Below are 26,924 nucleotides of genomic sequence, written 5' to 3' on the forward strand. Positions count from 1 at the left end.
TGTGTGGACAGACGCTGTGGCCATGGGCCCAGCAGTGAGCGTCCTCCCTGCTGACATGTCCACACCCTGTGTTGCAGAGATCTACCAGAGCGCTGACCAGCTGCATGTGTTCCTCCTGGTGTGTGGGCTGCGGCGCGTGAAGGACCCTCTGTACCTGGTGGACGCATTTTCAGGTGGGTTTCTGGAATCACACCTGGGCGTGGAGAGTCTCAGTGCTGAGCCCACACTTCAGGACTTTGAGGTTTTTCTCTTATTCTTTGCACACAAGTAGAAGTGTTTTGAGATTGCAACTTTGGAAACAACCAGGAAGCTAACTGGAAGGATCAGTAGGTCTGTGTAGAAATTTCTGTTAAGTTTTTTGCTTTCCTATGTTCGCAGGTACTGAGGAAGCTGGAAACATGGCAAATAATTACAAGACCAAAATAATTTTTACAAATGTTAAAATAATAAAAGTACAATGAATTGAATAAAATTTAAAAATAAATAAATTTGAAAAAGATACATAGGAGAGAAGAAAGAAAGAAAAATAAAAGCATTTTATACTGACCTATCCTGCACACACCCCTTGTACAACACCCTGGCTGCGTTAGTTCATTTCTCTTCAGTTTCTTCTACAGTCTGTTCTGGGTTGTGCTGAATATTAGTCCTCGTCTTTGTTATTTTCTCATCCTGAGACCCAGTACCTGCACCTGCAACTCTAAAGAGGAGAGGTTTATTTTAGCTCACAGTGTGCAGAGGTTTCAGTCCATAGTCAGCTGGCTCCAAGGCAGAATGGCATGGCAGAGAGGTATCAAAGAGGAGAAACAGTCCAAAGCAGGGAGGGCAGGAGGCAGAGAGATCAAGGGAGGAGGAGGGAGACAGACCCTGTCAGGCCACACCCCAGTGCCCACCTCTTCCAACCAGCTCCAGCTCCCAACATCACACCCAGCTGTAAACCCACCAGTGGACTAATCCAGTGATGTGTATCACACCCCATGATCCAATCACTTCCCAAAAGCCCAACCTATGAGCATGTGAGGGTTTGGGGGGACATCTAGGTATAAACTGCAACAGGCCTACTTATCCAGCATTAGAAATCTGGATAATGTGTAGCACCATAGAAAACAAAATCTTAAACTTAAAACATGAAGCATATGAATTCTAAGTAAATATAGTTTAAGTCAGCTAATATTATGAAAGCAAAGTGCTGTGAAATAATGTCTATTATGGAATAATTTCTATTAAACTTAATAGTGTTCCCAGCTGTGAATTGGAAACATTTTTAAAGTGTTTTTTTCCTTTTTTTCTTCCCAAGAATGGCACCAAGAAGAGCCCAGCGTCTACATGGTGATCGTGGGTCCGGAAGTAAGTCCCTGTGCTGGGGTCTTGTCTCCGCTCTCTCTGCTTTTTTATACTTTTGATGTATTTTCTAAAATAGTTTACGTTACTCATCTTGCTAAGTGGGCTTTCTTCTCTTTTTTTTTTCTCTGTTGGTTTTATGAAACAGGGTCTCAGTATGTAGCCCAGGCTGGCCTCGAGCTCACTATGTAGCCCAGGCTGGCCTTGAACTCTCAGTAGTCCTCCTGCCTCAGCCTCCCGAGTGCTGAGATCACAGGTGTATGCTACCACGCCTGGCTTTTCCCTCATTTTTAAGTAAATGAAGTCAGTTTGCCTTTTAAAAAAGGCAACCAGACCAAGGTTAAACATCATTACAACTGCAGTTAATCTCTGCAGGTATTTACTGTAAAGAACATTATAATTAATCTTTACAACAAACTTACTGCTGCAAAGGACAACTAATAAACTCCCAGAGAAGCAGAGAGTGGTTGCAGAGCAGGGTCATTTCAGGTTGCGCGAAGGGAAGGGCTGACTTGGTGCACAGGGCACGTGTGGACCCATGTATCCTTGAACCTGAGTTAAGCTGCTCAGAGAGTGATTCGGGCCACAGCTGAGTCAGGGGCCTATGTCCCAGCCATGTGAGGGCCACTCCAGGGAGGTCGTTCAGCTTGATGATGGTGGCAGTTGCTGTGAACTGGGCTCCCGGATGGCCCCCGGCCGAGGCCGGTGCAGGTGGACATTTTCCAGCCGGGCAAACATTCCATTCCCTGTGTGCCCCCCAGGGAGCCGGGTGCACCACGCATCCCTTAGGAGCACCGCGAGTTTGCTCCAGGCACTTGGGAAAGGAAATCATGTGGGCAGCGGTTTCCTCTCCCAGTCTCTATGTGAGGGCCTGTGCCCCCCACACCCCTACACTGAAATCAAATCCATCCCCTAATGCGATGGCGCCGGCGGCCAGGCCTCTGGAAGGTGGCCAGGTCAGGGGTGGGAGCCTCGTGGAGGAATTAGGGTCCTCACAGGAGGCCCACAGCTCCTGGCCCCTTCCACCACTCGAGGACGTAGGAGAAGGTGACTTCTGGGCACCGGAGGAACCTGGCTGACCCCGAGTTTGCCGGGCCATGGGTGGTCAGTGTCAGGTGACTCAGCGCCTGCTTTAGGGTGTGTGGCTCTGGCAGCCCAAATGGGCTGGGTGGTCCCGCCTGCGTGGGCAGGGGAATCCCCCCGCCACACCTGAACCCCTCTCCTACCCACTCTGTGAGCGTCACACGTGGACGTGTGTCGCCCTGTCACTCACTTGGCACAGGGATGTACCCAAAAATCCCAGCAAGCAAGGTTCTGCATAACTTCTCTGAGCCTGTCCGGCCTTCCTCCTGTGTAGTTTCTCTAGTTTTCCAGTTCCCAAGGGACCAGGAAGCAATCAGCACTTTCCTGTCTTCTCCAAGGCTTTAGGAAATAAACATTTACATGGAAAGAGGCCAGAGAAGCCGATAAAAGCATCCAGGGCGAGAATGTGTGGACTGCATCAGATGTCACATAGGAAGAGTCCTCCTAAATCCACCAAGTGTGTTTGGTACAGGCACACATGTGCACACACAATACATGCTCACACCACACGCACACGTGCACAGACACACCCAAGTGCCAGCCTTCTGGGAGCAGCAAGCTCATCCCCAGTGCAGTAATTAACATTGTGTCCCATGGTGGCAATCATTGTTTTCTTTTTAATTTTCTTTCCATCCTTTGAAGAGCATGACTGGAGGAGAAAGTTTCAGTCTGAAGCTCAAATTCTTGCTAACCAAGGAGACAGCTTCAGGCTTGGAGCCACAGGCTGGCAAAGGCAGGAAGAATTTCACACCATGGTTGTCTCTTTCCTGGTTTTTATTTTTATCACGATGTTCTACTTATAGCACGTGATACACTTTCCAACTAGGAACTCCCCCTTTAAAGATAAGTTAAAGAGACCCCATGGCAAATGTTAAAGAAGCAGGCGAGCAGATGGCTCAGCTCTCAGACGCCACACATGCGGGAGCCGGCCCAGCAGCTGAGATCGGGAAGCGCTTCCCCGAGTGTCGACAGAGGCGGCAGGTCTCCGCTGGAGTCCCCTACATCAAGTTTCCTCTCCAGAAAACCCGTGGGGAGCTGGCGAGTGGGGGACACGGAGAGCACCAAACATGCAGCAGAAGCCTCTCGGGGAAGTCAGACTGGCAGGTGCGGGAGGGGTCGGCAGGAAGGAGGAGGAGCCACAGAGCACAGAGCCCCTGAGCGAGTCCTGGCCTCACTGCCACCTGGTCCCCGAGGAGCAGCAGCGGGTGCTGTCGGCCATCCTGGCTCCTTCAGCTGCACTCTGTGAAAAACAAGCCGTTCCTGCTGTTTCCTTCCGGAGCATACTGCTGGTTCCGCGGCCTCTGTTTGCCTATTACTTATTCATTTTGACACTGAAGACTGAACCTGCAGTTGTTCTACCACTGAGCTATACCCCCAGTCTTTTTTATTTGAGGCAGGATCTCCTTAAATTGTCTAAGACTCAAAGTTGCAATCCTCCTGCCTCAGCCTCCCCATTAGCTGGGATTATAAGCAACTACCGCTGCAACTGGCTGTTTACCTGTTTGGGTTTTTTTTGGTACCAGGGATAGAACTCATGACCTTGCACTTTTGAGGCAGGCATGGTGCCACTGAGCTAAATCCCTGGCCCTACCTGTTTGTTTTTTGAGACAGAGTGTCACTATGCAGTCCAGGCTGCCTTGAACTCATGGCAATCCGCCTGCCTCCCAGTGCTGGGATCACAGGTGTGCGCCCACACCCAGCTGTGTTCTTGTTTTTGAAATACTTCTTTTTCCTCCTCTTGGGACCTGGGGGAAGGCAGAGACTGCGGTATCCCTCGCGGGGATGAGTCCCGCCAGGCAGGTGCCTGCGCTCTGCACTCGGGTGCTGGGTGTTACTCGGGAGAGAAGCTGCAGCCCAAGGGCTGCTTCAGGGTGGGCGTGACCGTGTGTTACCAGCAGGCCGCTCCAGGCTGGCCCCACCTTCCCCGCGCTGAGCACCAAGTGACTGTGCACACCTGCATACCTTACACGATGCCCATTTTCTTCCTTTCCTCTTCTTTCTTCCACCTTCTGGAAGGATGCACTCACTAGACGGTCCTGAGCCCAGTGTGTGGCATGGCCTCGTGAGCAGCAGCCAGGATCAGGGTAGAAATGGAGGCTGGAGCCGCCCCTGTGCTGCAGCCCAGGGGACAGAGCTTCCTTTCCTAGACTAACCCAGAGTTGAGGGGGCACTGCTTATATAGAGCAGCAGAGGGGCAGGTTCATCTGCCATTGGTCCAAGCTTGAGACTGACGATTGGCCCAAATTCAAGGCCGCTGATTGGTCCAGGCTTGAAACTGTTGATTCTCCCAAATTCAAGCCCGCTGATTGGTCCAATGTTAAGATTGCTGATTTGTCCAAATTCAAAGCTGCTAATGGTCCAAATCCAAGGTGGTTCAAAGTCAAGCCTGCTTCAGTCAGGATGGGCATGTCCAGGAGCAGAGGAGTGTCCAGGACAACCCCAGATGTAGCTGTCAATCAACCAGAGCCTGCCCCCTCTGACTGTCCACCTGCAGAGTGGGGGTGTTTCTGATGTGTCCCAGCTGGGACCCCCCAACTGGACTGCACCCTGGGGCCCCACAGCCAGCGCTGGCCCTGCACCACAGCCCAGTGAGCTCAGTGGCCGGTGGAGCAGAGGACACAGCAGAGAGAGGAGTCGCTGGAGAGTCTCTCCTCAGCTGTGCGCTCAGCTGTCCCTAGTCAACCCCTGAGCTGGCTTCCCACGACACACCTGTGGCCGCGCAGGCCCCCTGGCTCCAGGCTGGAGCACAACGAGGTGTCCAGACCCCGCCTGCTCCCCATGCTGCCTCGCCAGGCCTCTGCTGCAGCTGTGGGCCCAGCACCCGCCCACGTCCCTGCCGCTTCTAAGCTCTCTCTCCAAGCTCAGGGGAAACCGGCCCCACCACGAACCTAGACATCATCTCAGCATGCAGAGCAGGTGGAGACTGAATTTCTACGGCAGCCCGAAGAGCTACAAACCCTTCCGACAGCGGGTTTCCTTCTGCGCCTGTCTTTAGGACAGAATGTGGCCGTGCCTGGTCCGATGGTTCCCCCCGGCAGCGCCTCGTCTCGCTTGTCTTTCAGCTGTAGCAGTGGTGTCTGGCACACGCTTGGCCTCCAGCGGCGCCTGCGGTGTAGACGCTGTCCCCACGGCTCATGTCACCGTTCCCAGGTTCATGTCACCAAGCACAGCATTGAGATAAGAGGGGGGCGTGCGCCAGTGGCCCTCGGGACCAGTGGTGCCCCTTCCAGCCCACAGTAGGTGGTGACACAGTACACACATGTACACACACAACCTGCTGCACACATACATGGGGTAAGCCACTGTGCACACACTCACAAACTTGCATGGGCAGACAGACACACAGATACACAAACATGCACATCCACACATGCACATGGGAGTTAACCTGCTGCCCCCATGTGCACGCAGCAGAGTAGCCCACTGCATACACACGTACACACTCACATGCACAGAAGTAACCCAACACACACACATATTCTGGGAAGAATCTGTATTAAACTCTGATTTTTTTTTTTTTGGTATTGGAGATCAAACTCAGGATCTTGTGCTTGCCAGGCAGGCACGGCACCACTGAGCTACGTCCCTGGCCCTAAACTCTGATGCTTTTTAAAGATTTTGCCATGTTCTGCTATTGTGTTCCGTTTCATTTTTTTTCCTTGGTATCAGGAATCGAACTCAGGCCCTTCCGCTTGCCAGGCAGTCATGGCGCGGCCATGGAGCTTCATCTCGGCCTTGTCTGTGTCATTGTTGAAATGCTGCTGTTTACCCCGTACTTGGCTTTTCCATGGGCTGTGCGGCTGCGGTGACCTGGCCGCACTGGCGGGGTCTGCGTGCCCGTCGCCCCACTGGTGCGGCCCCAGGAGGCTGGTGTTCGTGCTGCGCCCCGGGGTGGACCTGCCCCCCGGGTGGGACCTTCTCCGCCTGTTTTCGACCTCCGCGCTCAGACTCGCTCAGACTCGCTCTACCGTCCTCAACGGTGAATTTCCCAAGCGCTGTTAATTTTCCGAGTCAAGCATTCAATGTAGCCTCGCTTCTGAGCCGAGCGAGGAGGAGCGTAAAGCCATTTTCCACTTGACTTTGAGCATTTACTGCAGGGTTGGGCCCTGTGAGCGGGTGCCGCTTTGAGGAGTGTGTCAGAGGCCCCGCCTCGGGCCGCATTAAGATTCTCGCTTTAGTGGCTGCGGCAGAGCGGGTTGAGCCCCTGCGGCTCACGGCTGCGAGCTTGGTGAGTGAGCCAGGCATCTGGAGGGTGAGGCCATCCACACCTTTCCCCTTGGTCAGAAGAGCCCAGCCTGCCGCCCGCCCGGGGGCGACTGCCGCAGCAGCGGGACCCTGCAGGCCCCCTCTCCATGAGCCTGTCCTCCAGGAGGCCCCAGGAGACGCCAGGCGGTCCGGTCCCCAAAGCAGCACAGATGCCTTCAGCCCGATGTCAGCGCAAGGACGTGACTGGAACCCAGGGCTGGGCCGCAGCTGTGGGGGTTACCGTGGGCCCGGAAGTCAGCCTCACACGACTGCCTCCCAGAAGGACAGGCGTCCCCGCTGCAGAGCCTCTGCGGCAGGCCACTCGGGGCTCGGCCGGGAGGAGGTGTGGACAGAAGTTGACTCGGTGCCCGCTGTCTCTGCCTCAGGAGTCACTCGGGAGGAGGGCACTGCACGCCCTCCCGGTGGATGGGACCACGGGGCTCTCAGGCTTGGCCCCCAGGGTCCGCCCACGCCCTTCCCGGGAAAGGGCAGGGTGCTCCCCTAGGTCTCCGGTCCGCCTGCCCAGCTCCACAGCACAGGGCTGCCCTGCCTTCGCGGCCACGCCCATCTGTGGGCGGGACCCAGGGCGGGGCCGCATCCCTTGCCGTCTGAAGGCGAGGCCGCGGCCAGGTGGGCCTGTGTCCAGCCTCTCTGCATCCACCTCTGCGTCCGCGTCTGTGTCCACGCTGGCTACATCTGCTCTGCTCGTCTGTCTGTCTGTAAACACAGTTGGCCAAAAGAATGCAGACGCGGGCGGGGGATTTAGCTCAGTGGTTCCGCCTCCTGCCTGGCAAGCGAAAGGTCCCGAGTTCCATCCCCATTACCAAAAAAAAAAAGTGTAGGAAAGAATGCAGACGCGCCTCAGCAGCAGTCTGGAAGCCCACGGCCACCACTCTGAGCAAAGGTGACTTGTGTTAATCCAGGCTGTCTCCATGAATTTAGTACTAAATACTTACGCAAGGTTTTCTTTTCCCAATGCATGCTTTTTTGGTGGACTCTATATAGACAGACATAAGTGAATCATATGACGGGCTGGGGTTTTTGTTTTACCTGGATACTGGGGCTGGGTGTGAGTCCTGTGGACGTTGCTACCAACCATTTCCCAGGGTCCCTGAGGCAGCCGGCCCCTCCAGTTTTCCTTTGAGTATCACCCTTCCGGTTTTGAATCCGCATTTATCGACTCTGCCAGCCGTCCACGGTGCAGCACAGCGGATGCTCCAAGACTGCGGTGTCCCAGTTGGCAGACACCATCCATGTGCGCATTTCTGGGCCAAGTCCTAGCGACACTGCCCCGGCTGGGTCCCTTCCCATGTGGAGTCGCCCTTGTCACTCGCATGGCTCCTGTGGCCTGGGCAGCACCATCCCAATGGCCACACGAGTTCCGCAGTCCACGTGCCAGAGGCTGGAGTGCGTGTTGCAGACTCTGGAGCTGGAGACAGGGTCTTCCTGACTCAGCCACCCTGGGCTGAGTCCCCCACTCTGTTAAATACTCGAGCTAAGAGAAGAGCCCCTGGCTCAGGTTTCTCGTGGAACTAAGCAGCCTCCAGCTCAGGGCTCGTCAGCCCCATGTGGCCCGGCTTCCATCCCCCATAAAGTCCCCTTCCATCTCCCATTTACCCACTCAGTAGGCAGTGTGCGTGGGCCCCAGTCCGGGGAACGTCCCTCGGGGGGTGAGGCGCATTTCTGGGAGAACACTTGGGTGGAGCAGGGCAGCTGCACGACTTTCCAGGTAACTTCTTCTGTGGGAGATGATTTCCCCAAAGCCCGGGACTTGGGACTATCTTCTGCTAGAAAATACACATGCTTGCAAGGAGGGCGTGAGAATTTTCTTTGCTGCTCATGATGCTTTCGCCTTTAAAAATTTCACATGTGCTTTTATTGCATAAAAATATCCACTCTGTCTTGTGCTTTGTTGTCCTTGGCTTCACTAAGAGATTTGAAAGTTAACAGAGGTGGGAGATGAAACCAGCAACACTTAATGCAGTTTCTCATTTCATCTTAAGGGATGTTCTTGGACTGTCAGCTGCATTTCAGTCAAAGTGCTAGGTATTTTGGCGAGCTTATAAAACTTGATTTGTTTCCTGGAAAAAGTATCATTCCCTGAATAGTTAATCAGGAGATGGATGCATGCTGATAGAATTAGAGAGATGGACTTCTCGCTACACATACTGTAAGTAAAATATTCATGTGCAAATTAATATAAGGAGCCTGGAGAAGGTTTTCCTTGGATGGCTTCTTTTACATTGCTAGGGTTAGGATGTGCTTTGGTTGTGTGGGGTGATCAGGCAGAAGGAATTAGAGGTGGGGTAATTGGAAATCATCGCTTTAGCAGTGGTGCTCATGCACTGAACTGTGTGGCACGCGCTGTGAGGTCGGGGTCTGGGAAGAGGATGGGGCGAGGAGGCAACCCCAGGGTGGCGGGTGGCGGAGAGCTGGGGAGGAGGAGCCACTTCTGGGCAGGACCAAGGTGGACAGCGTCTCAGGGAGGTGCATTGCCTGCCCGGTGAGGACCAGCAGGTCTTGGACGGGGTGACGCTGTGGGAGAGGTCAGAACCCAGCAGGGACAGACAGGGAAGCTCGGTAGGTATCCTGTCAGCCACGTGAGCTTCGTGAGCTGTCCACGAAACCCACAGGGCAGAAACCACAGAGGCAGGGTGGGGGCCCTGGCTTGAAGAATGCAAGCTCTGCCTGAATATGAGTATCAGCTATGCCATCCCGGGGAAGTTACACAGCCTCTCTGGGCTTTAGTGTCCTCATGTGCAAGAGGGCAGTGAGGTCAGGATTCCTGCCCGAGCGAAGGGGTTGGCTGCAAAGGCTTTGCACGGTTTGGTGTGGCGGAAGTGCTGCTGAGAACTAACTCTTCAGGCATACAACAGTGATAGGAGGTCGCCGTTGGCTGTGAAGGTTTCCCTTTGGAGGTCTCTGCACGGCCTGTGCAGGCCGCTCACCCAGCGCCTGCTCGGGGACGTGAGGCTGCAGGGTGTGGATGAGACCGACTCCACCAGCCCCTGGGACAGCGCTCGGACATCGTGTCTCAGCAGTTTGGGGTCAGCAAGGGCACCTGAGCATTTCCTCTCGGGAGAGAGCAAAGTCCCTGGGCTGGTGGGACCCCCGTGTGACCTGTAGCTCGACGTAAGTGTAAATGAGAATGGAAATGTGGTCTGCCCCCCGACCCTCTCCTGGGTGTCTCAGGAGCTGGCAGACGACACTGTTAGAAACGCACTTGCGCCCACTGCCCGGCCTCACTGCAGGGCCGTCTGGAACTCTGTGCTGTGCCTGCATCAATTTCAGATGCCTGTTCGTCATTCTGGGGCTGCGTTCCTCGCTGTCACATGGGCGGTGGGCACCGAGGCTGAGGTGCAGTGGAGCCCGCGGTGGCCGTGGGTTTTCAGGTGCTGTGATGTGCACCTCAAGGGCCGGGGCCGGGGACAGTGCTGCTGAGGCCCCAGGCCAGAGGCCACGGAGCACCAGGCCCAGCTGCAGTCCACGCCCTGCAGCCCCTGGTCTGCTGTCTGCTCCGGGTCCGTGTGGGGCGGTGGCTGTGACTCGGTTTTATATAGATCCTCCCCAGCTGGGTCCCGACTGCCGCCCCGCCTGGGAGCATGGGAATGCGCGGCCCGGCCTGACTCCGAGGGTCAGTGCTGCTCGCGGGGCACATCTGTGACCCACCCACCGTACCAGGCTGGGGCTCTGTCTCCTCGCGGGGCGCGGGGCTCATGAACCTTGAAGGCCGATGGCCCTCACTGCTCTCTGTGCCTCACACAAGGCCGGCTTGAGACACGTGGCTTGCCAGGTGGTGGCGCACAACTGTGTTCCCAGACTGGGAGGCTGAGGCAGGAGGATGCTGAGTCCCACCCAGCCTGACCGCTCTTAGTGCCGTAGTGAGAGCCTGTTTCAGGGTGACAATAGTGAAGACAGCTGGGTTGCGCTCAGTGTGAAGGCCTGGGTTCAGTCCGGTGCGCATTCTGCTGTGGTCCATTTCCAAAGCGCGAATGTCCGGCGTGTTCGGCCATCGCTCCACGCACGGCCTTGTCCCTCCTCTTTCTCCTTGTCTGGCTGGGTCACTGCTTCTCACTGTGTGGCTGGACACAGGGCACCGTCCCCTCCTGACCCTCTCCCTCCGGGGCTGCAGAGTCCGGCCCGCAGCACGACCAGGAAGTGGAGGAGGCGCTGGCTCTTCCTGCCTCTGCTGAAGTCCAGCCCTCTCCTTTCAGGTGGATCCGGTCTTCTCCAGGGAAGTGAGAGCCCGCGTGCAGAGGTAAGGGCGGGAGCGGGCAGCGCGCAGAGGGGGCCGAGGGCCGTGCTGACACCAGCGCTGCCTCAGCTCGTCCTCCCAGAGGTCCCAGAGGCCGAGGCCTGTGGGAGATGCTGGAGGCGTGATTGCCACTGGCCACATTTACACCATCGGCCCGACTGGAAGGGTGGTGGAGAGGCCCCACCTGGCACCTGTGGGGCGGGGGGGTGGGGAGATGCCGCCACCGCCTCTGGGGACCATGGGCGTCTGGGCATTGAATGCCCACTGCCTCTGCCTGCAGGGACGGAGACCTGCCGCTGCTCCTGCGGACATCTGTGAGCAGCACGTGAGGTCCACAGCGGCCTTCCCGCGGGGTCAGGGCTGCTCCTCTGCCCCTGTCCCCCGCTTCGGGTGCCATGGTGACCGCAGCACCTCAGCCAGGCTCTTCAGGCAGGGCTGCTCGGCTCCACCCCGGAGGGCGTGGCGCCCGCGCCCCAGGACACAGCTGTGTCCCCGACAGCGAAGGCTCTGTGTCGTGTGGGGAGCCCCGAGTTGAGAGCTCGTGGGGAGGCGGGACGGAGGGATACAGGAGAGAGGCAGAGCGAGGCGGGGCACCCTGGCCGTGGGCAGGCCGCCTCCTTCACCTGCTCCCCAAGGCGGCGCTGTCCCCTCCGATTACCTTTCCTGCTGCCTCTATTCATAGTTTTAGAATTATCTGCAAAGACTGAATTCTTAGGAAACTTTTCTCCATCACAGAGTGGAGAGGGCAGAAAGCATCACTGCAGCTCAGGTGCTGCTCGTACTGTGCACGTGCAGAGCAGAAACAGCTGTTGCTGTCCCAGTCCATCACCGGGATTCTGACTGCAGGCTTCTCACCTGCGCTGGCTCCCTCACTGAAGCCTCTGTCAGCAATCCTTCCTTCCTCCTCTTTCCTCCCTCTCTTTCCTTTCCTTCCCTTCCTTTCCTTCTCTTTCCCTTTTCTTCTTTCCATCCTTCTTTCTCTTGTGGTGCTGGGGATTGAACCAGGGCCTTTGCTCTGAGCCACACCCTCAGCCCATTTTCATTTTTTTTATTTTGAGTCAAGGCCTCAGCAAGTTGCTGAGTTGCCCAGGCTGGCCTTGAACTTGGGATCCCCCTGCCTCAGCCTCCCAGAGTGCTTCGATGGCAGGCATGCCTCACCACACCTGGCTAATGATGCTTACTTTTTGATCTGGAGCATTTCTCCCCAAGTCACCCTGTCACTCCTGCTGCCCCTCTCCACGAGCTCACTGCAGTAACCCACTGTCCACCCCTGTCTTCCAGGGCCCTCGGGGTGCGGCTGCTCGGGGAGATGCCGCAGGGGGACCTGCACGCTGCCCTGAAGAGCTGTTCTGCGCTGGTGAACAGCTCCCTGTCGGAGGGCATGTCGGCCGCCATCCTGGAGGTGAGGCAGGCGGGCGCCCCTGTCCTGCTCGGCTCCTCTCCCCGACAGGTGCCTTCCCTTGCCAGGGCCGAGCAGGAGGCACAGCGTGGTCTCAGGGTTTACAGTTCTCTGTGAAGCCCGGACGCAGAGCTGCCGTTCACTCCCTGTGCCACTTCCCAAGCTCGCTAAGGGATGAAGGAAGACAGGCTCTGCCTCTGAGAGGAGGCACCAGGGCGGGACAGGTGGGCACAGGAAGCAGGATGGCTTGCCCTTCCCTGGCTCTCCCGGTCTGCTGCACTGCAACCCCAGGGCCTGAGTGAGAGGGGGTATCCCTGTGCGTGGGGACCAAGGGGCACAGCCAGGTCGTCCTGCCCACTGGTCCCTGCAGTCCCGTCCTCTGTTCTGGCCAGAAATCGCTCCCGGTCCCGCTCTGTGCCTTCTGTGTGTGGGTCGGGCTGCAGAGAGAGCCTTGCTGGCCGTGCCCACTCCTGGGAAGGCCCAGCTGGTATGTCCCCTTTGCGTATGACCGCCTGGAGCACCTGAGGGCACCCAGGGCTCAGCTCCCCGTCCAAGCCACGTCCAGCCTGGCTCTCCCTGTTGAGGCATGTGGGCACTCGGAGTCTCCGGCAGCTTCCCACAGGGACAGCGCACACAGCACACGCTGCACACACACGTGATAAAGCCTGCATGGAAGGGAGGCCGCCTGGCCATCGGACCCCAAGTCCCTCGAACCAGCGTCCCCAGTGTTTCCAGAACCTCTGATATTTTCTTTTAATCTGGCATCATTCAAAACCACAAATGCGAGGGGGTTGGTAGAAGCTGGGCCCCTGCCCCATGGGCCCCACCAGGTGCTCTGTGGCCTGGCTCTGTGAGGCCTTTGTCTTCGTCCAGTCACCGCCCGGTCTGTGACGGTGCCGACCCACACTGTTCCTCCCACGACGGTCACGGACCAGGACACACTGCTCTGCGTGGAGCTTTAAAATGTGCTTCCAGGGTGCCAGCCAGTATTGGGGTGGCTGCCCACGTGCGCCTTTGCATGTAAACGTGTGGTTTGTCCAACCCCTGAAGAAAGGGGCAGAGGAGTCGGTGACCATGTGACTCGTGTCCACAGCAGCCCGTGCACCAGGGGGCCGTCAGATCCTCACGCTGCAGGCGAGCAGCTGTGAGGTGCCAGCCCGAGATGTCGACGCCAGCTCCTTCTGAAATCTTCCAAAATAACCTCTGGGCAAAGGGTTTGAATGACGCTGATTTCAGAGGAGTGTCGAGGGGGCATCTCATCAAACCGATTCAGACATGGGCAGCCACGATTCATCAGGAGTCCACGCACGCCGCTCCAGAAGGGAGGGGCCTCCCACCTCTCGGATTCTGCTCCATTGTCCCACGGGAGCATGGAAAAATCCTGTTTGCTGGGATGTTTTTCACTGATAAGCTCCCCAAACCACTTCAGCTGGCTGCCTGGCAATAGGGTGAAGACTCCGAAACACACATGTTTCAAACTTGGGTCTATCGAGCCAAGTCCGTACATTGAAGAAACGTGCGGAATTATTTTCTTATCTGTCTTCCTAAGTAGCTCTGCCTCTGTCGACTCAGCACACACACTGACACACACACAATGCACAGACACATGGACACACTGATGCACACACTGACACGTGTACACACTGACACACACAAAATGCACTGACACACACAGACACACTGATACACAGACATGCACACACGCGGACACACATAAACACGGACACACATAAACACAGACACACACGCTGGCACACACAGACACGCGTACCCACAGGCACGCACACACAGCGGTGTTCAGAGCAGTGTACATGCCCACACATGCACACACATGTACCCCGCCGTGTGTCCACACTACTACCTGCAGTTGCAATCTGTTCACACTTGCATTTTCCTCCTCCCACCGATGAACCTGGGTCCCAGGAATGTCGGCCGAGAACACAGTTCATGTGACCTCACCTTTTCAGTGATTGCTTATCGGCAGCGGCCTGAGACTGGCTCTGGGACACCCCTGTCTGGGTGGGGAGCGTGTCCCTCGGTCACTGTGGGGTGTGCCCTGCAGTCAGCCAGGTGGCTAGGCGGGTGGCGCTGTCACACTGCCCCTCCTGTCCCCAGCTCTGTCCTGAGAGGCAGCCTTGGAGCCTCCTGCTTCGGCCCGGGGCACGTCTCTCCTCTCCACTCTGCCACCCTCGCTCTGTGCACCCCGGATCTGTCCAGGCTGTGGCCCTTAGCCATCTTGTGCTCCCCTGGGTTGGCCCTGTTGTCCCTCCGCAAAGCCCTTGGGACTTTCCTTCATGAGATCCTCCCGGCTGTTTTGGCCCGAGCTGCCCGCTGCCTTCTTCCCCAATCTTGAACCCACAGGATGCAGGTGGGACTCGGAGAGAAGCTGGGAGACCCGCTGCAGGCTGGCCAGGCAGCCGGGCATGGTTTAGTCCTGGGTGACCCGAGGGTGGGCACCACAAGGCCGTGGGAACAGGCAGTAGGGGCGCCAGTGCACTGGTACCTGGGCCGAGGAGACACACGGGCTTGGGGCCAGGGCTTGGTGAGTCTGAGGCTGCCACTCTCACGGTGCTGTGTACACCTCGGACACTGACTACCCTGACTGCAGGGGCTTAATCCCTACGGAGCATGCACCATGTCCCACCCTGCTCCGAATGGGCCCTTGCCCGAGTGGCTGAGGTAGGGAATGACATGTTTCTGAAAGCCAATGACACTGCTTAGGACAAAAGTTTTTTGAGACAGGGTCTCACTGAGTCACTCAGGGTGGCCTTGAACTTGCCCAAGAGCTGAATTAGGGGTTTGCTGATGGTGGAGCTGGTCCTGCTTCCATACGCGGGTGTAAAGGGTCCCCTGTCCTCTGGCAGGCACCTGCACAGAGCAGGCCAGCCCAGGTGCCCATAGCTGAGGGAGAGCCGCTGCAGGCCGGGCAGCTCTGTGCCCCTGGGTCAGGTCCCCAGTCTGCAGAAGGAGCAGGAAAATGTGGCCCCGGCCATGCCATGCTCTGCTTCAGGTGTCCTGTCCTGGTCTCCGGGCCAGCAGGGGCCAGGTTGTGGGACATCACGTGACAATCCCGACCTTCCGCGGGGACAGCTGCCTCAGGAATAATGGGAGCCACAAGTTGTGTCTGCTTTGCCCTCTGCCTGCACACCACTCCCTCAGTCCAGGTGCCCATGGTGAGACAGAGTCCCCCTTGGGGGTAGGAGTGGTGGTCACCAGACATGAAGGTGCCGAGCAGCCCCTGGAGGGTCAGGGTCACTCACAGACGAGCTTCCCTGTGGCAGTCGTGATGTCGGCAGACCTTTCCCTTCCCACAGCTTCCAAACGCACAAAGCGGCTGAAGCTCAGATGCTTGGGGAGACGCAGTGCTGGGTGGCGAGGGCTGAGCTTTGAGTTGCAGGAGCCCGGCCAAGCCGAAGTCTCTGCGGGCTGGACCTGCTGGCTGTGGCTGAGCCCCTAACGGCCTCTCCTCTCCCCCTCAGGCCATGGATCTGGGGGTGCCCGTGCTGGCCAGGAACATTCCCGGGAACGCTGCCGTGGTGACGCAGGAAGTCACGGGGCTGGTGTTTGCAGACCCTCAGGTGAGCCCTGTCCACTCGCGCCCTGTGCATTTCCCATGTGTGGAGGGCACCCGCCCTGCTGCACCACACCTAGTGACCTCGGTGCCCCAGGTGCAGCCTGAGCAGCCATAGCTGCTGCCCTGAGTGCCTGGGAGGTGTGGCCAGGGAGGAGGCCAAGGGAGCTCAGATCTGCCCTGGCTCCCGTCCCTGAAACAAAGGTAAGAATCCGTGCACCCTCGGGTAGGAGGAGAAGCACGCATGAACATCGGAAAACAAACCAGAGGCAGTGCAGCCGGCGGGGGCTGTGGGTCTCGGCCTCCCTGTGACCTGTGGGCCGGGTGCCTCTCGGCCTCCCAGGAAGCCCACAGCCGCGCTGCCCTGTGTGAGGCGCCACTCGGTTCCTGGATCCAGGGATGCACTCGGTGCACTCCCAGTGCCCGCTACATTTGCGCTTGAGACCCTTGGCCCACGCCCTGGCCCCGCCCCCTGGGCTCGGAGCAGGAAGGAAGGCGGACCCAGCGGTGCGTTGGTCAGCACCGTGGGCTCAGCACAACCAGACTCCCCGCAAGGGCGCCTCCCAGACGTGAGAGCGGGCTTTCATTCAGAAACACAGGGAGTTAATTTTAAAGATTATAAGGACTCGGACATTTGAAAACTCAGTCGTTAAAATGTCCCATAGTAGATGCTGGGTCCAGGTTGGCTTCCCTTTCCTGAAATATAATCATAGGTCACTCCTGTCACTTCCAGCTTATTGCAGTCACAGGTTTGAGCACAAATGAGGTGCGGGTTGCTTCTTGGAGTGGAGGAAGCCTGTGCTTGCTGTCCTCCGAGGCGGCTGTGACAGACACTGCAGCCTGGGGTCAGCAGGGACCCGTGAAGGACCACTGCCCGTCTTTGTGCCAGGTCCGCCTGGAGCCCAAAGAGTGCAGAGCGGAGTGTGAGGCAGCTGCAGGGCACTTGGTGGGCCACCGAGGCTTATTGCTGCCAGTAGCACAGCCTGTGAGGACCAGATCAGCGGATCAGCTTAGGGCAGCGCCAGCCAGACAGCACGGTCTTGTGCTACACGGTGATGTCCCATCCCTGAGGACAGGGTCTGGTTACTCTCAGGGCAGTTTTGGTGCAAATCCAGAGTCTCGGGGAGCAGTGGTCCCTGAGGCCTGCTGCTCCCAGTTTACTGCAGATGACTTCTGATTCCAACACTTTGGTGTTAGTTTTACAAAGGATGTTTTAAGAAATAGAATGTTTCTGGTTTCACCTGGGCTGGGCTGCATTTCTTAACACTCTGAAATCATGTGCTAGACAGGATGTCGCACACGATTTGGTTTTCTTTTCTTCGTTGTCGCGATCTGACTTTACCCAGTGCAGGCTGGGAACTAATGCTTTAAAAACAAACAGACGCTTTCCCCAAGTCCGGGACTGTGGCTGTGTTCGGCCAGGGAAGAATGACCTTACCCATGGGGTGGCTGTCAGCCTTGGAAAGATGAATTTCAAGTCCGTACCCACCAAGAAGTTAGCACCAGCATTTCATCTATTAACGGGTGTCCATGGCAGACCAGTGGGCTTGCAAATTAAATGTATAAAATATGTATATACTGTAAATAATATACGGATGACCATGAACGCTCCTTAGGTCCATGCTAAATCTAGAGCTAGTAGTTCTGCTTCAGCTTTTATTCCTTAATTGAGACCATAAAGACACTTGACCTCTAAAGGCAGGCTAGAGGTCACAGGCAGAGGCGTTCAGGGCGGGGGGATGGGGGCACACAGAGCCGTTTGGGCAGCGTCTGGGAGTGCAGTGGGGACCCAGGTGGCAGCCAGCAGGCCGGAGGCCCTGGTCGCACGCCTCACGGGGCTGGATTCGCCCACATCGCGGGAGCCTAAGGGATGAGCCTGTGCCTGGTTAGCTGGTCACCCTCAGGCCTGTGGCTCTGCTTGGCCACGGCCACTTGGACCCACAGAACCCAGGAGACATGGGAGGTGTCCTCCGCCGTGGTGGCGGGTGGCGCCAGGGAAAAGCACATGCATCTCACTGGCGAGGCTGGAACCGCCCACAGCGTTTCCTTTCCCTGAAGCTCCAGAGGCTGCTGGGGCCGGGAGTCCGGGGTGTAGCTCAGGAAGGGCAGCTGGGGATCCGCCCTCGGGAGCCAGCTGCTTGGCGAGCAGAGTGCAGGCCAGGCGTCCCTCCCCAGCCCTGAGCGGTGTCCCCACATGGCAGTGAGCTCAGGCATGCATCGTGTGTGGCCATCCTGCCTCCCCTGGCCCTGCCGTCCCCCTCCTTGTCCGCTTCCCTGGCTGCCGCCCTCCCTGCTGTCCTCCCTGTCCTTCGCCCTGCGCCATGCTGCCTGCAGAGCTGCTTACGGGTGCCCAGCTGCTCCCTCGGCCGCCGTGCCCTGGACCTCGCACACCAGCCCGGCCCTGGGGCTCCAGCTGTCCCTGCAGCCAGGCCCGGGCAGCGCCAGCCCCACGAGCCTGCAGCTGGAGGTGAAGCCCCTGCTGGCTGCTGTTCCCATAATGCGGAGGAGACCGAGGGAGCCCATTTGGAGGGCCACCGACGCAGACAGTGAGACCGAGGCCGACTTTTCAGACCCTGCAGTCAGACACCCTCAGCCTGGAAGGCAGGATAATCTGTTTTCACACCCAGATCCCTGGAAACTGATTGAAGTGCAGCTTTCCCAGCCTGCTCAGCATCGATTTTTCATCACTGCAACAATCCTGTGATTTCTCCTCTTAAGAGTTGAGCTATTTTCCTGTGTATTTTACAGCTGCATTTTATAGCTTCAAAATTAAGATCCATTTGCCATTTAACAGAAACTGTGAATCTATTTTCTCGCTCGGGGACAGACTCCTGAAGGGTTGCTAGAGCCTGTGCTGTAGGAAGATACTGTTTGTGTTTTAGGCAACAGTAGAAAAATAATTTGGAATATTAACAATGATGACAGCTAACATTTAATGAGCGCATGTTATGTCCTTCTCCCTGTCCTTAGTGTTCCACATGATCAGCGTGTTTTTAAGGGTGATTTCTCGTTCTTTTTTATTCCTTTATTTATTGTTTGGATTTTTGAGACAGGGTCTTCTTATGTAGTTCAGCCTGGCCTTAAACTCACCATGGAGCCTGGCTGGCTTCGAATTTGAAGTGATCCTCCTGCCTCAGCCTCCAAGTGCTGGGATTATGGGTGTGCACCACTGCGCCTGGCAGTTTCTTGTTCTCTAACAGCAGTGACTTTGGTGTCAGTCAGCAGTCCAGGTGCATTGGGCCACTGTTGGCCCCAGACTTTGGCCAGCCAGGCGAGCTCAGGCAAGCTCAGGCTTGAGTTTTCTGCTTGAAATCTGAGTGATCCTGGTCGTGTTTCTTGTCACTCATCTGAAGATGGAGGTAATGAGGTGTCTTCCGTGGCTCGCCCTCGGCAAGGTGGGAATGCAGGGCAGACCGTGTGGCCCGAGAAGAAGGCAGCCCAGGTCTGTCTGCAGGGACTTGTGACGGGCGGGGGGGGGACGGGGGGCAGCATGCTGCTCATTGTGACAAGCTGGGACACTTGTGAGCTCAAGGAAGATCAGGAATCACCTGTCACTGTCCCGATGGGGTGCCTGGGATAGCCTGCTGGGGGTGTGGACCACACAGTGGCTGGGGCATTAGGGAGCCAGTGTTGGGGTGAATCCATGGGGCCCCCCAAAGACTCCTGTGCATGGTCCCTGGTGTAGCTGCATTCAGAGGCAGGGCTTTGGGGCCATACTTGAATGGTGGGTTCCAGCCAAAGGCACTGATGGATTTGCAGTTTGCCGGTCTCTTTGGGCGGCGTGGAGACAGGAAGAGCAGCCCTGCTGAGGGCCTGGTGCTGGGTGGACCCCAGGCCCTCTCTGTCTGCCTCCTGTCCACCACGAGGCAGGCAGCTTTCCTACCACACACTCCCTGGTGTGATGTCCTGTCTCACCCATAGGGCCAAGCGACCTTGGGCCGAAGTAACCCTCCCCTCTTTAAGCTTCGTCCCTTGGGTGTTTTGTGATGGTGACAGACTGCCAGCCAAGGCAGACAATCACTGCTGAGTTCTCCATTCTGTGTGACTTAAGAGATCCAGCCCACTAAGGCCAAATCAGCTCACTTAAAATAAAAACACCTGGGCACCATGGCGTACACCTGTAGTTCCAGCACTCAGGGAGGCTGAGACAGGAGGATTGCTACAAGTTTGAGCCCAGACTGGGCTATTAGTGAGTTCAAGGCAGCCTGAACTACATTGTGACACCCTGGCTCAAAAACAGAACAGAACAAAACCAAAAAGGAAAAAACAGAAGATACATATTTTAATGTCATATTTGATTTAACTCAACCCTTCCAAACTTGTGCCTTTTCAAGCTAATCAACATCAAGATCTGCGAAGCAAGCCAATTCTGTTATCATAGGAAGCCTTGGAAATCCTGCTTGGGCCTGGCCCTTGAGCCAGTCTCACTTTGGAGAGGAAGCGTTGATCAAAAGGCCCAGTTTGCATCTAGCTCTACACAACTCTCAGCCGAAGAAGCAGGTTCACATACCAAGCTTGTTCTGAATACAGTGGATCCTTGGTTTTCCAGCATAATTCGTTCCAGAAACATGCTTGTAATTCAAAGCACCTGTCCATCAAAGCGAATTTCTCCATAAGAAATCATGGAAAGGGGGCCCGGGATTTGGCTCAGTGGTGCTGCCGCCTGTCTCAAAAGCATAAGGTCCTGAGTTTGATCCCCGGTACAAAAAAAGAAAAAGAAATAATGGAAACTCAGATGATTTATTCCACAAGCCCAAATATTCATATGAAATTTGGTAATATAATACAAAATAATAAAGAAAATACAAAATTCAAAGAAAGACAAATTAACCTGCACTCACCTTTGGAAACCTTCGTGGCTGGTGCTAGGGAGGCAGCGGAGGGAGGCCGTGCGGGGCGGCTCCACTGCCAGCGGCGGGGTCACGGCTGTCTGCTGGCTCCGTGCGGCTTTCTCTTCCCCTGCAACTTTAACAAGGAGCCTGTCCAGGGACCTGCCTTTCCTCTTTTGAGGATGTCACAGAAGTGTGGCACTGCCTTGTCCTTAGACAGATTCATGGCTCACATGGCTGCAGCATTATTCGGGCGGTGATTTTCTACTCTATTTTGCACATTTTCCACATCTCCCTGATCTCATTTGAAGTGAGGGATCCCCGCCTTTTTCTCTTTCTCTGCAGAAGAGATCTGCTCCGTAGCCTCTTACTGAGGGGAGACTATCACCCCTGATTCCGCAGGGAGAGAGAGGGAGAGAGAGAACCATCGGCTCGGTTGTGATCATGTGACATTTGGCATCATTACTACTCGTATTGCAAGGCATCGATTTTTATCCACTTAACATTTAGTAAAAAGGTTTGCTCGTCTTGCTGAGCACGTTACTCGCCATCCATCCTTTTCCTGTACTTAAGAGGCTTTGGGCAACTGGATCAGTACCAGTTTTAGGGCCGATGTGAACCAGGGCGGTGTGGCTGGGGTGTAATAGCAGCGTCCGCGGTGGTGGACAGCGGCGCCTGGGAGGGGCCTGGACAGACCCTCGCAGCACTCACAGATCCTCAGGGTCCCCACAGGAGGGTGCTGTGGTCCCGGTCTGAAGGGCTCGGACCAGAACCCCAGGGAGTCTGACCCAGAGCCCAGCCCAGCGGGCCGAGAGGTCCCCCTGACTCTCCCTACCCGGGCACCTGTCCTCAGGATCTGTCTCAGTCCCTCTCTCTCCCACCTTGTCTGTCAGGGAGGGAAAGGCAGGGAAGGCAGGGAGGGGGCCCTGGGCTGCAGAGTCCGCGAGGTGCGGCAGGAGCAGGTCCAGCCACCAGGTGGGGCTCGCGCCTCGGGAACCGAGCCTCCGGCCTCGGCCTGGCCTCTGGGCCCGGAGGGCTGCACTCTTCCGGGCCAGCCGGGTCTGAAGTTCTGAGAGGAGGGAGAAGGCAGGCGGGTTGGCTCCTCAGCTCCTGGGCTGCTGCTCTGCCGCCCTCAGCGGTGAGCGCTTTCTGGGGGCCTGGCCTGGGGATAGGCAGGCAGGGCCCAGAGTAAGGAAGTGGGGACCCCCAGTTCTCAGTGGGCCAACAGGGGCTGGGCAGCCTCTGCCACCTGGCGATGCTGCACCAGCCGGCTCAGCTCTGGTCCCAGCAAGGCCGCAGGGCCCGTGCACCCACTCCGCTCCGCAGGCTCTGGCCTGGCCAGACCCCTGCACCTGGCTCTGCCTGCTCTGAGGCCAGACTCCCTGGCTTAACTGACATCGGAGCCCCTGTTCCTTGGGGACCTGCCGGGAGCTGCCTCGGGGAGCCGCAGTGCCTTGGCTGCCCGTGCACTGCTCTTTCCCTCCTGGAGGCACTGAGCAGTCCCGGGGCCACCTCTTCTCCCCAGGCGCCCCTCCCTGGGCTCCCTCTGGAGCACGCTGGGGCTGCTGCTGCTCTCAGCTCCTCCGCGCTTCCCGTCTGGGCAGCGGACCAGGGGCTCCCTGGTCCTTGGCACCGAGCTCAAGGACACCCGGAGCTTGGTTCCCTTCCTGCCGCTTAGTGACACGTGGCCTTGAACAGGTGTCTGCTTCCTTCCTGAGCTTCCATAGTAACAGTACCGCTTCCCTCCCCTTCCTGCAGTTCTAAAATCCAAAACCAGCACCTCAAAAGCTCTTTTATTTTTCCCAGGTCTGGGGCTGACACTCCAGGGTTTAGCCTGCTCGGCGCTGTAGCCGGCTGGGGCTGGCCGGCCATCTCTGCATGTCCTTCCTGTCAGCGGAGGACAAGGCCCCTGGGCACAGGTCTCGAAGACCCACGCCCAGCAGGGGTCACGCAGGTGCTGGCCAGGCCAGAGCTGGTGTCTGAGCCCAGGGAGGTGCGGGATCAACGGAGAGCTCCCTCCCAGCCTGGGCCTTTCTCCCCACTCCAGGGCTCAAACACCAGCACTGGGTGCACGACGCCTAACCCGGATCTCTCTTGCTTTATTTAGGGATTTTTTCTTCAGATTTCCTCACTGAGAGGCAAAAAAGATGATTTTTATCACAACCTATTCCTACACACTCTATCATTCAGGATTTTGTTGTAAAATGGCCTTACAGGTTGTAGAGATAACATGCAGGGGCTTGGGTTTGGGCCAGAGTCTCTGCATTAGATAAATCAAAGATATGAACAGCAGCATAAAATAATATACCAAAGCCATCGCCTCTCAAATAATTTTAATAGGAATGCTGGTCTGCCACACGATGGGAATAAATATGTTACGTTTTTATTATGAAAGGAACACCAATTTACTCTAAAACGTATACATAATACATAAAAATATAATTCTACTCTCATAAATGCTGCTGTTTATACTGCTAGCTGTAAAAGGCATTCAACGTTTAATTAACAGTAATTTTGAGGCTACGTGGACATTGCTTTTAGGCAGCACAGCACTGTACATCAGCCCCAGGCTCCCGTGCCACACTGGGCTTCCCTGGGCTTTTGGGCTGCAAGTCCCCGTAGCTGGCTGTGTGAGGCTCTGCCCTGAGCTCTCCTCTGTATTAGCCCGTCTACTCCTTCTGAGGCGGGGAAGCGGGGCTGTCTTCACCCTGACGGCCAAGGACCCCGGTCACGGGGAGCACGACGAGCCTGTCACGCCATGATGGCAGGCGAAGTAAACTGGCTGCGGCTCACACACAAGCATGATCAATAATGAATGTTCCCCTCCTCTCCCTGAATGCTCTTTAGTACCAAAATATTCTAGTTTTCCTAATTAGGAAGGGCTTTGATATTAAAACTGGCTGGCGGGAGCCTTCCCCTTACTGCACTCTGTCTGTGAGCATCAATAAATAACGAGCAGAGCAGCACTGTGGTCTGAGGCCCCACAGCGCCCGGGGAAGGCGAGGGATCCAGGCCCAGGCTGCCCGGCCTTCCTCTCCAGCGGCTGTGGCCCTGGGCTGGTCACTCCCCCACGGACAAGGCCACCTTGTGTGCACAGCGCCCCAGCAAAGCCAGGCAGTGGAGGGGACTCGCACCCAGGCCTGACCACGGAGGCAGAGCACCCTGCAGCAGGCGCCATGGGACCCACACGGCAGCTGTCCCAGGCTGGATCCCTGAGAAAGGCGGCCGTCGGGTCTCGGGCAGCGGTTGGCAAAGAGGGAGACACTCTAAATCCTGAGTCATCTGCACGTCATTGATCTAGGGAAGAAAAAGGGAGGGAAGGGTAACTGATGACGTCAGTGCTCTTCTCAGAGGTTCATTCCAGTGTGTGCACGTGTACGAACACATTTGTGTGTGCAGATCTGTGTGTCTGTACGCATATGCATGACCACGTGAGTGTATGTATGCGTGTAGGTGTATGAGCACATGTATGCATGTGAATCTGTGTCTGTGTGCATGCGTGGATGTGTGCACATAGATGTTGTGGCTGTGTGTGCACTCACCAGTGTTTACACACTTCAGTGTAATTTCTTTACCCCAATGCTTGCATTCACTCCCACCTTGGCAGCCAGCTTTCCAGTTGCTGGATGCAACCCCCGACACTCGTGACGTCAAGGAGGAGAGGTGTGTTTGGCTCCTGGCTTCAGGAGATGCAGTACATGGTCAGCTGCTCCAAGGCAGGGGGTCATGGCAGAAGAGTCTGGGGGAGCAAAGCTGCTCCGTTCATGGGGGCTGGAAGTGGAGCAGGGGAGCAGGGGCAGCAAGGACTAAAACACTAAGGTGGTACCCAAGGTCACTAGCTCCCAAGTCACCCTGCACGACACAGTCAGGTGCTCTCCTAACCTCTCAACCATGCTTAATCCAGGGAAGTTGCCAAATCAGAAGCAACTTTCACACCCCTCCTGAAAGCCTTTTGCTTTGGAAGGGGAGAAAGGCAGAGAGGGCGGAGACCAGGAGCTGTGCAGACCCCGACTTTTGCATACACTTGTGAGACCCCCCTACGCCCACTGAGTCTATCTTTCTCCTGCACTTCCTTTTCTGCAGGAGTTCATTCGCCTGGCCAAGAGACTAGTGCGTGACCCCATGCTGAAGAAAGAGCTCGTGGCCAACGGGAGGGTCTACGTGAGCAGGTGGCACTCCTGGGATGTGGAGAGAGACACCTACCAGCACCTGATTGGGAAGCTGGAGCGGGGCGCGGAGGAGTGAGGGGCACCCCAGACAGTCCCCAGGGACACCTGGTCCACCCCCACCTCCTGTGCGCACAGCTGCCCTCTGCAGGCGTCTCCACCTGGCCGGGCGCAGCTGCAAAGGGCTGGGCGGGCAGGAGCCACCTCACTCCCAGGCTGCTGCAGCACTGGCCGCTGACCCCAAGGCTGGTTCCTAAGCACCCACGACACAGACCTTGTCCGTGGCCAGTACCACCCAGTCCAGCTCCACCAGCAAGAGCCAGACTCGGGGAGGCCGTGGATGGGGCTGTGGCCGCAGACCCGACCCCTGTCCTCCGAGGTGCAGCCAGGAGTCAGAGCCGCGTCCAGGACAGGGAGGGGTTCTGGGGACCGCCATGTGGTGACTGCCTCTGAGCCTTACCTCTCCCAGTCTTGGGGACAAGGACGAGTGCCCCACAGGCCACAGACCTCTGCCCCACGGTGGGCCTGAGTGGGCCCAGTGGCCCCTGGCGTGGTGACCTGCACACCAGCACACCCTCCTGCAAGCAGTCTGTGTTACTGCATGGCACTCCAGGGCACGGGCACTGCGTGGCGAGGGCAGTGTCCTGCAGCCGCTTGCGATTCAGGGGTGGCAAGGAAAGTGCCCTGGCACGCGTTTGTGCAGACCCTGGGCGCGGGCAGGGCGAGGCCGGGATTCCCCTGCATGGCGCGACTTCCTGGTCTCCACCGTCCCAGTCTGAGAAGACAGCGGAGCCACATCTTGGTTTGAGAGGGCGCAGCCTCCAGTTACCCCGGTTCTAGGGTGCCTCAGGGCACCAGCGCCCTGGGTTCTGTAACATGGAACTCGCCCTGCGCGGGGGTTGGGCCAGTTGCGCTCCGGGAAGGGAGCCTGGCTCCTCCCCGCGCGCTGGCAGGACCGGGCGCTTTCTCGTGGCTTCCAGGGCTTGGCACTAGGAGGGTGGGACGGGGCCTCGTTCCTGGGAGGTGGCTCCTGAGTCGGAGTCCCCAAGGCACCCGAAGAGGAGGCCCCCTTGCCCCAGTGCTGCTTTTGTCCCCTGCGGGACAGGACAGACTCCCAAGCTCCGCTGTGCCCTGAAACCCGCACATGTCCAGGGCACCCGGGAAGCGTGGGCTGGCAGGGAATAAAGAGCCCCCTGGTCCTCATGCACGGGAGTCGCCCTGTTCTTTCCTGCAGGGGCCGCCTTGCCAGGGTCAGCTGCCCGCCCAGCCCCGCGCCGTTCAGGGCGTTGGAGCGGAGTTGCAGGGCAGCACAGCTCATGCCCCGCCGGCCTCACCCCTGTGAACCCCAGCGGCTGCTGGGAGGGGAGCGGGTCCCTGCGTTTTGGCTCACAGTTGGGGAGGTTCTGGTCCAGGGTCCAGAATGGGCCCCCCAAAGAGGTGGCTCCTCGGGTCCACAGGCCCCTCGAGGCCATGTTCCCCAAGCCCTCCCCCAGGTCCTGCCTCTGAAGGCTCCGCCCCAGCAGCACCTCCCTGGGGTCAAGGCCATACAGCCTGGCCCTTGGGCGACACTTACGGTCCACACCTGTAATCCTACCACTCTGGGAGGCTGAGGCAGGTGGGTCTCAAGTTTGAGCCCAGCCCATGCAATTTAGTGACTTAATGCGATCCTATCTCAAAAACAAAAACAAAACGAAAAAAAGGAAAGAAAGAAGCCTGGAAATTAAGTGTCGAAGCCCCTGGGTTCTGTAAGTCTACCTTGTTAAATCCCTTATATAATTGTATACACATTTTATACTAAGTCTGCTCCTCTAGTGAACCTTAACGGATATACCTAACGAGTGCAGTTTATAATTGTCAAAGAAAAACGTACTTTTTTTTGAGACGGAGTCTCACTATGCATCCCAGGCTGCCCTTGAACTCTTGGAGACTCTCCTACCTCAGCCTTCCTAGTGCTAGAATCACAGACATGCACCCCCATCCCCAGCTCATCAAAGAAAAATTTAAATAGAAATTAACAGTGCACTTGAACAATTATCAA

General features: G+C 57.0%; 1 protein-coding gene across 10 annotated transcripts in view; it reads left to right on the forward strand.

Moving 5' to 3' along the window:
* Glt1d1 (glycosyltransferase 1 domain containing 1) overlaps nt 1–26,264 on the forward strand; it is a 75,025-nt gene extending 48,761 nt beyond the window's left edge. Inside the window, exons 7-12 of one of the 10 annotated variants that reach the window (XM_013071852.3) lie at nt 78–173; nt 1,295–1,344; nt 10,881–10,924; nt 12,203–12,323; nt 15,800–15,898; nt 24,804–26,246. In XM_013071852.3, coding sequence (XP_012927306.1) covers nt 78–173; nt 1,295–1,344; nt 10,881–10,924; nt 12,203–12,323; nt 15,800–15,898; nt 24,804–24,965 — 572 coding nt within the window. In that variant the 3' untranslated portion in view covers nt 24,966–26,246. The other 9 variants (XM_087198327.1, XM_087198326.1, XM_087198324.1 and 6 more) reach the window with 9 other exon arrangements.
* The last annotated feature ends 660 nt before the right edge of the window (nt 26,265–26,924 follow it).

This window comes from Heterocephalus glaber, unplaced genomic scaffold, assembly GCF_053883595.1.
Source record: "Heterocephalus glaber isolate CG9 unplaced genomic scaffold, H.glaber_assembly_v1.0 deba00001687, whole genome shotgun sequence".
NCBI lineage: Eukaryota > Metazoa > Chordata > Mammalia > Rodentia > Bathyergidae > Heterocephalus > Heterocephalus glaber.